At 33.4% G+C, this 15850-nt stretch overlaps 1 protein-coding gene across 1 annotated transcript in view; it reads right to left on the reverse strand.

Annotated features, from left to right (window-relative positions):
- LOC108778742 (uncharacterized) overlaps positions 1–15850 on the reverse strand; it is a 175637-nt gene that overhangs the window by 19975 nt on the left and 139812 nt on the right. Inside the window, exon 7 of the mRNA XM_018545995.1 lies at positions 123–341. Coding sequence (XP_018401497.1) covers positions 123–341 — 219 coding nt within the window. The remainder of the gene's footprint in view (positions 1–122; positions 342–15850) is intronic.

Raw genomic sequence — 15850 nt, forward strand, 5'->3', positions numbered from 1 at the left:
GAAACGTTAGATATATATATGTATACATTTATACAATATATGTACATGCAGTTAAATTTGATACAATAACGCATGCACTTTCTTAAATAAGACAAAGAAGGAAAGCGCTAGATGGAACTCACCGTCATTGTTGGTTCGTGCGCGAGGTGGAGATGAGCTAACGGTCGGAAAATTTCTAGAGACGTTGTCGCGTGGTGGCGGCTGCGGTCCTTCGAGATTTGGACTGGGGCTGAATTCAGCTCTGAAGTCCGCTCTGTCGAATCCTTCTTCGAACTCCTGCATCACTGCCTCGTCCGGCTCGATACCACCCTCGAATTGCTCCCGTAACACCGACCTCGGAACTGGAACGGAAAAAGAGATTTCAAAGTCTGCTCGCTGTGTAATGGACTCCATCAGTGACACATCAAATATACATAGAGGTACGCCGTTTTGTACAAGATTGCCGATATAAGGAAAGAATCCGTCGACGACGAGAGTCGCGATAAAATCATTTCCGCGTCGGTATTGGTTTCCGTTAAAAGCCTGGCGATTGACTGAAATTTGAGACGAAGAATGATGCATGTTTCATGAGCAAAAAATTATATAAAGAAAAAGTAAAATCTAGACCTATCCAACTATAATTATAAATAATTATAATTGTAATTATAAATTTTTCTTTACGATTATTTAATGATATCAAGCGTACTAACAAGTTTCGTATGTTTTGTATGAAATTATGCGGAAAGTTGCTGCAACGAGAGAGAGTAAACTGGATTTTATTATATATTCAACGGCTCATTTACGAGTGCATAAATGTGGAAAATGCGAAATCATTCGATCGGTCGATGCATCTCAAGAATTCTCGCAGCATCCTATTCCGCGCATTCTACGCGCATTGCATTCGGGAGGCTAAGTTCGCAGAAATTTATGCGATGGTTTCCAGAGCGCCCGTTCTAAATGCACATAAGAGCATGGATAAGCGTCGATCGAATCAAAATGTAAACGTAAACGTTATGTATGATGGCAAATAAATCCGCTTCAAGATGTGTGCGGGCGCAGTGGTTAATACCTATCAGTAATAACGTTGCATTTACGCAACGTTGTGTATCGAATCGGAATGAAATGCTGCCGATCGTTGTAAGTGATACGCAATCGTTATCGTGCTTACACGATACTGCCCGTTTTTCATTGCACGTGCGTCGCCGCGCTTGCAATAAACCTCGTGCCTCGCCAGGAGTATGCTCGTGAATCCGCGACATGAAATAGTTCCGTTGCGCGGAGCGATCGCAAAATACATTTCGAGGTAAAATGTGAAGACGTACCTACATGATATTTTGAGAAACGACGTCAATCAATTGACAATTTTACGAGTGGCAATCGTGAATCACGCAATCGTCTATACGATGAGTCTATTATACTTAAAAGCCACGATAGTTTTCGATTACATTCTTTTCCAATCAAAACTTAAATGTACAAAGTGACCTAGATTAGGATTGTATCTAAACTAAACGATTATTATTTTCTAAGTAAGCCGAGCACAGTAAATAAAACACTACTTTGTAGGGGTTTTTAATTTTTTAATTCTTTTTCTTCGACACAGAGTGTTGATATATTTATGCTAACCCTTATAAACTGGCTTTTTGACTTATAATACTCACATATTGGCTCGCAAACGATTTAAATGAAATTGACAAGTTTTTCTTACAATAAAGCGTTTCATTTGTTTTGTTCAACTTACTCAGAGTTGCGACAGAGTGTAGAGAGAGTTGCAGAGTAATAACCGGTTAGTTCTAGACACAATCCTAATGATTAATGTATATTTCCACGAATATGTTTATAATTTCAAAGTATACAATAGTAAAAAAAAATAGGAAATATTTATTATACTTTTAACTTTAAAAGCTTTTATAATAAACTTGTAAAATTAAACTTCTATAAATATGTAGTTTTATATTTCAGTGGTAAAGAGAAAAAGAGAGAGAGAAAGAGATGTGAATTACGTTCAACCATATACTCGACTAATATTTTCCAATTTTTTTTGAAAAAGGAGTAAAAGCATCAGCATTTTAAATTTCTACTCAGTCTCGTATATCCTTACTTTCTTTCTTAAAAAAGCCTAAGGCTTCGAAGAGAGCCCAGAACTTCTAAGAGTTCCAAGATGTCCCAAGAAAATTTCTTCTGGCTGATCAATACTGTCCTAAGAACGTCAGTTAGTAAATTAACTTGCAGGATATTTACCGAGACGCTCTGCGCGAGGAAAACACGATGAACTCTTGCTAGCCCGCTTTAAAATAATTTCCGTCATTTCGCCGGAAAATTTCCGTGTAATAATCTGGTAGCGCGTATAGCGCCGACCCGTTCGCCGAATTAAAGGCAAATGACGCGACTACATAAGCGGGCGAACTGGCGGGTTACGATGTAGCTTGTTTACTGCAATTAATAATTGTAATTTAACACCAATTCTGTGGCAGTACATGCCGCACCGGGTTATACCCGGTCTTGGCGTTGGCGACCAGCGCGTTCGTGCGCGCGGAACGCTCATGATGCTTTAAACCGAGCGAATACATTATGATCCGCGTCCACGTATAATGGAACGGAGAAAATGCGAGGGACGGAGAAGATGCGGTTGAGCTTCTACCGCTATTGCTGCTGGTGCAACATTAAGCGCGAAGTATTGTGGAAAAATATCATATTTTCCCTAACGCAAAAAATATTAAAACGTTATATTCAGCATTAACAATGGCATCCAAATAGAAAGCAATTTAAAAATTAGCACAATAACAATTGAGTAAATTGTTTAATAACAGTTGAGTAACATTTTTACGTGGAATTTATTTTGTTATACATATCAGCTCGTACATATATGCAGAGTTAGAAAGAGTATGTAAATGTGAGCGTGTCACTTGTAATACTATTATCATTTTCGTTACTTTTTTTCGGTTTAACGATCGTTACTTTTTTCTACCTGCAATGTCGTTGCATTTTTATGATAACAGTAACGAATTCAGTTGTTTTATTTCAATTTCTTATTATTCCTTTTATATAATTATTCAATAGACTACTTTATTTTTAATTGGCTAGAAAATTTTATAATAGATATTTAAATATTAAAAAATGTTTTGTACTTTATATCTTGGGCTGTATTCTGATAGTCACTGTCAATACTAAAAATCTGTCTAGTATGTAACATAAATTATATTTGCAGTGAATATAAGTATGCACTGTTCTAAATAACGACATTAATGTTCGAAAACAATGTTTAATAAAAATTTTTAATAATTATTAAGTAATGTAATTTTTAAATTTAATATCACACTTTATGACTAAAAGTAACAAAAAAAGTAACAAATCTTTATTTTCTAAATAACAATACCGAATTTTATTTAACAAAAAATAATGGTAATGGTAGTTTTATGAAGGAACACGTTACCGTTGCCGTTGTTTTTTGTATAAGGTAACTCGTTACTGTTATGAAGTTGCTAACCCCGCATATACATATATTGGCTGTATTCAGCAGAAAAAAAAATAGCTTTGCAACTGTCGTACAATTTTTTAACATGATTGGTTTTGCCTCTGATTTTTCACTGGATCTAAATGTATAAATCAATCGTGTCTTCTTTACAAATGTTTACATCAGTATAAAAATTTTAGCGAATTGAATAGCGATGTATATTTATGTAAACTATGTTCCGCTACTTTTATTGGTTTATTGTAGGAAGAGTCTAAAACTTCTTAAGATAAATCAATCTTCTTGTGCCAGAAAGTTCAACAACTAATAATATTAATTAATCGTATCAACGCTATTCTAACTTGATTCTAACTTGAGAGAAATGTGTTTCATTACTATTACTTACATCATTAATTTATAAAGAAATAACGGAATTTTCTATGTATAGAAACACAGTAATGACGCATACGGCTAAGGTGTAGCTTACTCGTGGCAATTAATTACAGTAATTTAACGCCAATTTCGCGGTACAGCTTGCCGTAAATGCGGGTTAAATTTACTTTGAGTCGGTACACCGAAGCTTTAATCTGCATGGATATATTAGAATACACCACAACAAGCGAGAATAATGTAACAAAGGAAATACTCCAAGAAGACGCGCCATTGCAAGGACACGCAAACAGATGCAATAATTACTTATCGCGTAATCGACTAATTTTGTTGACAATTATTGGCGTTGTTTTACAAGTTTACGTCATGTCTATGAAAATTAGACTTATTAGTGCGATAAACAGATATCAGTCGTCTTGATAGACGAGTAAGTTAGGTCAGATTCGGGAACACTAAAGCTCGTTAGCGCATAAAGCATAGTTATCATTAGCTTAACGCAGGTCATCATAATAACGCTGTGCTGCCACGATCACCGGGATACAGGATAGAGGATGTTAGCCATGGTCAGCAGCAATAATAATGAGAACTAGCAATTTGCGACGCGCGAGGCTTTTACCACTTCGCTGCTCTCTTGAGGGAGCATTAATTTATTATCCTGAAATTGTCATACTTGTGTACATAGATTGTACCGCTCGCTCATAGTAAAATGTTAACATGTACATGGAGCAAATATAAATTAACCGAGAGTATTTAATATCACGCTTGTGAAACTCCACACCGTATCTCAATTCTGCTGTTTGTGTTATAATCTTCATCAAGTAACGTAATATTCTTAAATGGTAAAAAACTGCAATTTTAAATTAATATATATGTGTATATATAAATATTTTTAACATTGCTTCAAAACGTCGCGAAATCGAAAATAGCAATGTTTTGTATTAATCTTAATTTTACAAAAAAAAAAAAAACTATTAAATAAAAATAAAAATATAATTGTAAAAATGTAATAAAAATAAAAATGTATTGACACATGCATTGCTTCGAGTTCCGTCTTACTAAACTTTCAACGTTCTTGTCAAATCAGGAACTCGCAGCGGATGATGCAGCGATAAAGTCTTCAATGAATTCATCGTGGGGAAGACTGAAATAACAGCGGAAGGGACCAGGATAGAAATAATTGTTCCCCGAAGTCCCATCAGTGAAATATATCGTGCAGACCTTGGTAAGGCTGGAGATGTCCTAAATTTTACGGGTCTCTACGCCGCGACGCGCTAATAAGACCTCTGTATTGCAAGAGGAGTTCTCTCAATCTTGCTTGATGGAGAGGCTTATGTAAGTCGACGGAACGATGAAAGGAATTTTGAGATCAGTTTAAGCCCCGCTACGAGTTACTCGTCGACACAGAAGCCAAAAGTGGTACAAGGCAGTAAGACGCGGATTTACATGGAAATGTCTTCCGCCTGAACGACTTTTCATTTTCGATGACTGAGTACTGTACAAGGGAGATCACGAACTATATTCCTCTTTTCAAATAACGTGTTGAAAACTTTACCGAAGCTACAGTAAATTTAATCACGGCACAAACTAAGCGCTCAACAAATCGAGTACATTTATATTATATCAAAGTACATTTGATTGCGTTAAATAATACCAAACAAGAGAGTAAAATTAAATGGAGAAACGAATTTTCAGAAGTATAGAGATATAGCAAGAAAAAATTTTTATTTTGAAAAAAATATCGAGCGAATATTTTGTTAGAATTTCTATTTTTTATTGAATCTATTTTCACGTATGAAAGTCAATGCGTTCAATATAGGTATATTAGGATGAAGCACAATGGCGTTGCTATCGAAAAAAATTTTATCGCAAACTGAAAGTGATATGTTATGATATACGACTTGTCAAGCCAGATCCCGGCCAGCTTTTTTCGTAGAACTAGAATTCCAAACCACACATAAAAGTACTTGAATTTATAAAATCTTAAAAGTAAATATCTCACTAATTAAGTCTTTAGTTTAAATTTTCTAAAATTAAAATCTACTACAGTATAATTCGAAGTTAAACTTTTTTTCTACTAAAACTTAAATAACTCGCTAATTAAGACAATGATAACATTTTCCTTAAGAAGAATGAAACGTTTAAGTTAAAAAAATCTGCTATCATTACGAATGTTAAAACAAGGTATGCTATAAAATATATGTATAACGTATAATGATTGTTTTACACATGTATTCTGTGGATTTTTTACAAGCGATAAATGCAACACATTTATTATTGCAACGAGCCCCTCGAGGTGTTCTCTTTTGTTCGCATATATATATATATATTTGTTACGGATACCAAACATATTCAGCAAAATCGGATCAGTATGAGACGAGTTATGCTCGGTAACGTCAAGCATGCAGATGATCTCGAATGGGCAGCAGACTGAGTTTGAACTCACTACGCTTCTGAAATTAGGAACGTATGTACAGAAAGGATGCTTCGCTTGCATCGATGTTATAGTTTCCAGTCGGATATTGCATAGGCACGTTGCTTCGTGCTCTTCGTGCCTTTATCATCCGTTTCGCTGTCAGCACCAACGCGGACGCCGACACAAAACGATCAACTTAATAAATATTTGAAACTTCGCTAGGAACACGTATCTTCCAATTTACACGTACAGCGTGACGGAAATATTACTGAGAGTTTCTCTGCAAAATGTGTTATTTACGGAGATGAAGACGAGATTTCATAATATTCCTAGTAATATTAAATAGATTTAAATAACGCATTTACAATATTAAATTCATAATGTCAAATTATATCCAATTTGAGAATTGTTTTCAATCATTGTTTCATTCAATATGTCGTTAATTTAACCATGTTTTAGTTAAGCGATTTAATTCACGAAAATGTATTAAATTTGACTCAAATTTAATTTATTATTTATTAAAGGCGTTAATAAGGCTTCGTTTATTTGGAAATTAATCACAGAAATAGATTAATTTAATACATTTCAACACATAAAAGTTAAAAATAACAAAAATGTTTTTAACTCAAGAGATTGACATTGCTCCTTTCATATCTAACAGTGTACATCGATAAAAAAAATATATACTTGTCAAGATATCAATGCAGCATACTTCCATAATGGATTTACTAAATTTCATTTATCGTTGCAAATTAATTTTTCGTGGCAAATTTAAACACACAGTCAGACTATACTTTGTCAACTAAAAATCCATCAGACTGGCACAATGCCCGACTGTCGTGTTTTTTAATTGCATCCAAAAACGTGAATAGAAATCCACGACTGGTGAGGCGCTTCGTGTTGTGAGAGAAGAGTCTGAATGACATATCCGATAAAATGGAATCGCGCGCCTTCGGAAGCGATCGCGAGCGGGCGCGTGCAATAAATCTCTCCCAAGACTGACAAACGAAAAAGTTAAACGCCGTAATCGAAAATGTAGTATGTAAATCCCAATGCTACGCGGGGAACACGCGCCTCGGTGGTCGTTTATCCGTCGCTATCGAAAATTTCACGCTTGTCGTTTTTTTTTTTTGTTTAACCCCGAACAACCCCTCGCTCTTGTCGTCCCCCGTTCTGTTCTGTTCTGTTCTGTCAAACTGGTCGTGCTGCCGAAACAGGAGCGTTGACTGCAGGAAATGCAAAATCGTTTTGTCACGTGAAAAAGTGCTAACCAGTTGACAATGGTGACCCTCGTTTTATCGAGCGATCTCTCACTTTTGCCACCCGCCCTTGCAAATGATATTTACACGGAAATATAAAAGAGAAAGGGAGAAAGAGAGAGAGAGAGAGAGAGAGAGAAGGGAAGAAAGACAGCGCGAGGATACGGTTGCCAGCCGTGTAAGCGTGAGGATGATTAATGATGAACGATGGATCGCTCGCCCTGCTCGTCAAAAGACGAACGCGTACCAGTCGCGATTATTAATTACACGCTTTGCGTGAAGCGATAAGAATAAAGCATCGATTGAGTATGAACAGAGAAAGGATAAAGATAAGTTAATGTAAATTATGAACGGAGATTAAAAGCACGACGTTCATCTTTTCTCAAAAAAGCTTTCCCGCAGGATCATCATAAAAGTTTCCAGTGAATTCAAATAGAACGCGCTCTTTCTCTTTCTCTCTCTTTGGAAGAATACATGTCATAATTCATTATCATATTCTTCACATATTTGCTTTAGGAGATATCAAATTCCTACAGAATTTTTAATGGACTAATGACCGTTCATATCTTATTAATCAAGTCAATCATCTATGTATCTTCATTTATTCCGCATAAGTACAATAATGTAATGGTGTAAAACAATTAAGTGTATCGATTAGATGCGACGTACGTTTTGATCACACAGAAAAGATCACGTATGAGAACTCTTTTCATATATCAGTACTTCACACTGGCGAATAATTTGTTATTTCATTTATATTTTATTCTTTTTCGCAGTATAATATGTCGTTCTCCCCTTTTTTTTTCGGTGCGCGGAATAAACCCTCTGCGAAGAGGTAAAAGTGTTTTTGTTTCGCTTGAGCATATAAGCTCGGTATGCCAGATCTTAAAAATGCACTGGAATGTTTCTCATTTACCTCTAGTTATTTTACCGACTTGAAAAACATTTATTAAGTGTTTGATGCTGAGCGCTTTCTTATTTTTTTTTCACTTAAAGCTTTAGAAAATTATACAACGGTCACTGAATTAAACAAATTTCTTTCACAAAAATTATCATTTCACATAAACAAAAAATAAATAAAATAACCTTTAGAATCCATTTTCGATCATATACGACTTTTTTAATTTCATGTACATATATACATATATCTGAAATAGAATTCTTTTCCTTTTATAAAAAATCTATCGATACTTTTTCTATTTCCACAAACAGGATATTAATTATACGATCAATGTATGTTTTCATAAAGCACGTTCATTTGTTTTATCTTATATTTGAAAAATAAGACAAGTTTTTAATTTATCAATTGATTAATCGCATTATATTAATGTAGCTTTGTTTCATGAAAGTTGTATTTATATATAATACAATTGATCAATATGATAATTAAATTTTAAAAAACTCACTTATATTCAGAAAATTAGATCCGTAATTGTTTCTCGGTTTTATAAAAAAAAAAAAAATAGGTTAAAGACGGATTTGTAAAGATTAAAAATGGCTCGGAACAGTTTCTGGTATTTATTTGTTAGTTTTTCGACGTAGTAAAACAAACATTCTGGTGCGCGCATTGATTTAGAGATACCCTGAGGGGCAGTGGAAAAGAGTGTAAAATAATCAAAAGCTTGAATTGCAATTTTTACACAAAGGCCACGTGCGAGCGACAATATTGAGTAAAAACCAGGTTGCAGGTTGAATCCGGTCGCAGAATGTATTATATACATATGTAGTTTGAACGAGTATGCAAATACGTTCGCGGCTGGTTGTACACAGGCCAAGGCTAGTGGTCCGAGCAGGTACAGAAACATACTACTCACACATTAACTACTCTCTCTATTGTATTGATAACATACTGAAACTAAAAAAAAATGAGCTGAATAAAATTCTGATGATAATAAAATTTGATATTAAATATTCTTTTAAATAATTTAAGAAGTATCGATTAGAGCTAACCACTTTAAAGCTTCTACGGTTTTCTTCAAAGAAACGAGATTTACATAGTTTTGTACCTCTATGTGTTGATACATCGTTAAATGCATTGTTAAGTTACAGTTTTTAATATATTTTAATTCATTTTAATATATTTAATTCATTTCTTATTGATCAATAATTTTATATGTATATGATATGATACAAAAGTGTTTATTTTGGTATAACAACAAAGGTATATATAAGCGAAGAGTTGCGAAAAGTAAAATATTTACCTACGTAATACGTATGTGATAATATGTTTTTTTAAGAGTAGATTTCATGTCCATAGAAATTACACTTATACGCAAATAAGGATTACTGTATTCTTCAGCTGCTGTTCTTAGCATGTTTCTAGATATTAGTTGAATTCTACGTTCTTTTCTTCTCTGTATTTTCTTTCTAAAAAGATTCCTTCCATTTTCTCCTCACATCCAGTTCGCTGATGTTTGCATATTGTTGTTTGCATATTCATTCCCTGGATCCACTTTGTCGTACAATTACTACCGCCACATATACATTGCTACGTCCAGCACGATCCGCTCGAAATTCAATAGAGAGAATATACGAGAAAGTAGAATGCAATTGCTTGGTCGAAGGCAGTTATTGCGCGGGATGCGTTATGTGCAATAACTTTGTAATTGTCGTCACGAAGACACAAAGTGAACCAGGATTACTTGTTCAAACGTACTACTATCATCGATTATTCGTGTTATCTACGCGAATTCCATCACATAAAGCATATAAATCTTTCATTACACGACACAAATTTTTATTTGCGACATTAGATTCATGCAATTTCCATTTGGCTTTACAAAATTTTATAATTTTATAATATAATGTTATAAATTTTATGACTTCATAAAAATCATTTATAAAATTATTTGTAAGCAATTAATAATTTTAATATATTTGAAAAATAAATACTACAAATTGTAAATTATATAAATTGTTTTAAAAAATGTTTTCAAAAAGCAGAAATATAACACAGTATTAAAAAAATGTATAAAATAAAAACAACGATACGCAAACGTATCTCTCAAATGTCCTCAGATAGATATAAAGTCTCGTATTTCAAAAATCGTTGAATTAAATCAGATATCAATGTATATTTGTACATATGCATAGGTAGTGACTCAATTGAAAATATTGTCTACAAACTCGAAATGCTCCACGATATCTGTACGCGTAAAGCAATATCATTCTAGATAGGTTTGAATCGATGTAGTGGAAAAATGATAGTTACATTATAGTGTATACATAACAATTTCAAAATTTTTTATTCCATTTAAATTCAGTTTTTTATAGAAATGTTACAAATATAAAAAATATAAAACAATTGTTTGTTTAAATATTTTTTAATGGATTATGTGGACAAAATTACGTTTTCATCAATTTCATATTTATTTATGGCTATATAATATTACAACACTCGTGTATAATTTAGCGACGCGTAAATTAGGAATTATGCGAATTTTCATCGAGAACATGCGATAATATCTGTATGCAAAAATGTATTAAAGATGTTGCAACTGGTAGAGAACGCGAACGAATAATTTTTCGCTTCGCTTCAACCACTTAGCGGTTCCGCGCTGTAAAGTCCTACACGAACCAGTGAGCCTTTCCATCCCACTTCACGTAGCTAGTGAGGGTGGCAAGCGATACACACATGTCAGCCACCATCGTCGGGCTAGATGCGTTCATTTAGTGCTCAAAGGGAGGAAAAACTCGAATTTTTAATAAGCCGCGGAATTTTCATCCTAGCTAAAAGTGTGCACGACCTCTACATAGTCATTGCTCTCGTAAATAATAGTACATAATACATATAGGTATCCATTACGTATCGATTACATTCTGAATATATCTCTTTGTACGATAAATTGTACGGGATAAAAACGTGAAATGAATTTCCAGACGCACTATTGTCTGGATACTTTCATTAATCTTAATGTAATTGACTTGCAAGGTCTCTTAGTTAATAAAGTAAATTAGACAGAAAACACTGTAAAATGTACATACAAAAATTCACGCCTGTTAAATATCCTTCTTTGTAATTCATTTAAAATGTTGTTAGTTTTTAAAAATTAATTGCTTTTACAACAAAAAGAGGTTCCTCCTTTGCATCAAGAGTTGCAAAAATTTAAATGAGTGTGTTAGATACACATAAAGCGGATGAAAAAATAAGAAAATATTACTTCTTAATTAATTCAGAAATAGCCAGAGTTAATTATTGCATACGTTTTTTATAATAAAAATTAAAAAAATTTACGCTTTTTATAATAAAAATAATCGTTTTCATTCTAAACCTGTACTTATTTGGGCAAAAATTATAGAAATGTAACTTTTCCTTTTCATTTTTCTTTCATCCTTTCTCTCTCTCTCTCTCTCTCTCTATATATATGTTAGAAGCCCTAACCATAGCCATAGCCGAGCGAACGAGGGAACCGCCCATGAATTCATTTGCGAAGGGGCTTCATTAATTTCGCCCGGGTGCACTTCCCAATCGGCGGTCGCCTGTGATTGAGTGCACGGAGAGGAGTGCGTAAATCGAGCGTGCATATGTCTCAATATTCGCACGTAGGATGTGTCTGCGTGCATTGTACGCGCACGGTTGAGCAATGCAGCGGCGCGGTACGAGACATCCACATCCCTTGATCAAAGTGCTGCCTAGGTTGCGTACCCGCATGGTTCAGCTACCAGTACGGCGCTACATACACACGTCGACTTGTTCGACATTATATTCGACGCTGTAATTTTCATTAAGCTCATAAGCACAATCATCCTAAAAAATAGTTGATTGCATCACTCCCTTGAATTACAAAACTATATTGTCGAATTTGTATACGTTAAATATTTCAATATTAATAATTCGGCGCATTAATATACTTATGTAACGATTTAATTCTTCCTTTAATACTTATGTGATTATTAATTAATAATAATTTAATTAAAACATTTATATACATTTTATTTTTTCCTTATTATATTTCTTATTCAGTACTTATACATTATTTCCTACTCTCTCTCTCTGTCTCTCTGTCTCAATAATACTTATCTCTTATTCAATTATACGTTTCAATGACATTTCAACGATTTACTTTTAACGTTTTCGCAGAATATCCTACGATTCGTGAGAAAGAACTTGCATTGAGTTTTATCGCTTTAGGAGCTTCCAGAAGATTAAAAAATAGTATATATACTATATCTATACACACACACATACATATATATATATACATATATAATGTCTAGGAGCGCAAGAGCAACGGTTTGAACAAATTCAAATCTATTGTGCATGTTCGTCGCCACAATTCGTACATAATCCTGAAATCCGATATTAAAACGAGACGATCTATCTCGGCTAGAGTATCTCGTTATCTCGGGTCAAAGTAGCATTGGTAATGCGATGCATCGGCACAAATGCGGTAGCATTCCAAGCCTGGCAACGCAATTATAATTGTAACGGGCGGTCTTGTTGTAGAAAATTCAAACGGATAACCGACAAACGAATTTCACAAATTCGAATTAGTCACCCAGTGAACACGACAATCACGGTAGTTCCCATCTTACTCGATCATAAGATCTCGATGGTTAGCTCGAAGGTTGCATGCGAGCGAAAAAGTTCGATGGTTCTGTGCTCGCAGCCCTCGGCTATGCTATAGGGAATTCAATTCCCGCGTCAACAGAAGCGAATTTATCGTGGCACGGATAAAGCGAGGACCTGCGAGAGGTTTAGAGGAAATGTACGAATACAAAACTTTCCCCTCGAGTTACTAGTGAATTTGTTGCTACGAGACTGCACCTTGTTGCATCGCATATACACGCTCCCTGTTCCCACTGAACGTTTGACGTGAGAAAGTCATTTCTCAGCAAGTACCACCTTAAGAATCGCACACGAGGAGTGTTGAGAAAACGCGCGTTGGGACTTCAGAGTTAGATCATCCATGTGTATATTTCTTAAGAAGAATAAATTAGATAATAAACCAATCTCATAAAAAATTTTTTTAATAAGAGATATAAAACGTTTCAAAAAGCGAGTTTTTACAAGTTCGTATTTTATCGTTAATTGACCTAGCGGCGGACTATGGTAGTATGAAAACTTTAAGACAGTAACTAGTTGAAAAATATATAAGACTCCTCTTTGAAAACAGAGACAAGTTTATCTGTACTGAAAAAGAGATAGCAATATTATCGCAATTGCAGTTTTACAGAGAAATACCTGTGTCTCATTTAATCCTCAAAACTAAATTATAGCAGATTCTAATTAATTTTTTATGTGAGATTAATGTTATGTGCTAGCTTGATAAAATATTAAATTATATTATAATGCGTAATATAAAAACATATGAAAGTTACCATTCTCATATATGTGTACATATGCAAAAATGTTTTAGTTTAAAAAAACGCTCTTAATTTATTAAACGAGTTATTTCCTGCGTAAGCAACAAATTAGCGTAGTATATCTCCTTTCTCACCTCGGACTTCAATGAAAGAAAAAAAATACTTATTCTCTAATAAATAGCGTACTCTCGATAATTAAGTATCGCTTTTTCGCAGACTAAAATAAACGAGATACTCTTCTTCTGTTTCTCTTTAGTGCGAGGATACGTCTTATTTCTCTTTTTTTTTAAATAACAAGTCCCAGAAGGAAATCTGTATATTTAATCACTGTGTGTTCATTTATAACTGCACAAGATGAATAAAAGAATAAATTTCTATAAATAATGAACTCTTTTACAGTACCCAGTATAATATAAACTGTTACAAACATTAATGAATAATTTACATTACCGTCAGTTAAAAGAAAAAGTAATTTTTTTTGAATTTTATATGGATTAATGGATAAATCGTTACAAAAAAAAATAAAAAAAATATTGATACGAAAAAAGAAAACATATATAAATATCGAGATAAAATATGTGTGTGTATATATATATATATATATGTATATACTATATATTATAATTCTTTTCCAATCACCATATAGTTTAGACGAAGATTAAAGTTCATTTTCATACCAACGTAAATTAATCTTTATCTCGGTTCAATTTACTCTTCATTTTTTTCTAATTTTTAGAAAATTTTTGCAAAAACTAAAAAGTAAGTTAAATCGAAATTAAAGTTAATTTCAAATAACTATATAAGGTCTAGTACCCAATATGACCTATCCGTTGTTTGTGGAATTGCATGGTGAATTCAACGGATATAGCACAGTAAGTCTGCAACAGGCTGTCTGTCTAACTCGATTGCATTAGTTTATTGCTCAGTTTGTTCATTCTGTTACTGTCAGCAAAGCAAAATATAGAAACGTCGTGGTTGTGATGTAATATTTCACAGATAAGTAATTGCCTTTTATAACAATCACACGAGATAGTTATCAATTTCCATAGTTCATTTTATTGTGCTCTGTGTTTATACTTTACAATATTGTATTTAGTTTATACTTTTGTCAGAACATTTTGTTTATAACCAAAAGAAACTTTTTGTACTTTAGATAGAATCAGTATAGTCAATTTATTAGACGTACTGAGTATACACACATTTTTTGCTATTTTTATCATTCTAGATCATGGATTCTCTAATTCATTTGTTAAACATCATGAAGATAAGTACATAAGGAAATAAATAAGTTAATTGTTTGGAAAATAGTTCTTTATATTCATAAAGTCAATAAACATGTTAATATATTAATATAACTTATAATATCTTAAAGACATTGGATTACTTTATTTTCCATTTTTCTCATATCTTTTTTGTAAAAAAAAGAGGAAAATACTCATTTTTTCTTCAAACTTCCACGGCATCTTTGTGCAAATATTCGAAAAAGTCTCATATTTTTTAAATATTCATAAATGTCTCTTCTTTTGAATCTAACCACAAATTTTCAATTTTAAATAACAAGAATAATACCGGCAAATGAGAGTCCCTTCAGCTGTTGTTAGTGCGATCATATAAGATATGTTAAAATGTGAATATTATATACTACGTAAGTAGTTCCCCCCATTATTGCGCGTCGAACTTTTTGTCGAACTTTAAACGCAAATCTAATCAACTACCGTAGTAATATCACAATTTTTGATGCTTATAGCATCTAAAATTGGATCTTAATAATATGTTGAAAGACATATTAAATTATTAAATTATAATATTTAAAGTATAAATGAATTTAAATCTATGAAAAATAAGAATTGTGAAGAATATCACGAGTTGGCGTTTCGTCCCGGCTTCCACTACTAGACTCATCAGTAAGGTAATGTAGTGGGAGCCTACCTTAGACGCCTTGGGGAGATGTTAGAAAGAAGTTCTATATAAACAATCACTCACATAATTCGGCACTTGCGAGAATTGGAATGAGTAACTATAGACCTCTGTTGGCTAGTCGACGTAGTGATATTC

Source organism: Cyphomyrmex costatus, unplaced genomic scaffold, assembly GCF_001594065.2.
Source record: "Cyphomyrmex costatus isolate MS0001 unplaced genomic scaffold, Ccosl1.0 scaffold51, whole genome shotgun sequence".
In the NCBI taxonomy this organism is placed as follows: domain Eukaryota; kingdom Metazoa; phylum Arthropoda; class Insecta; order Hymenoptera; family Formicidae; genus Cyphomyrmex; species Cyphomyrmex costatus.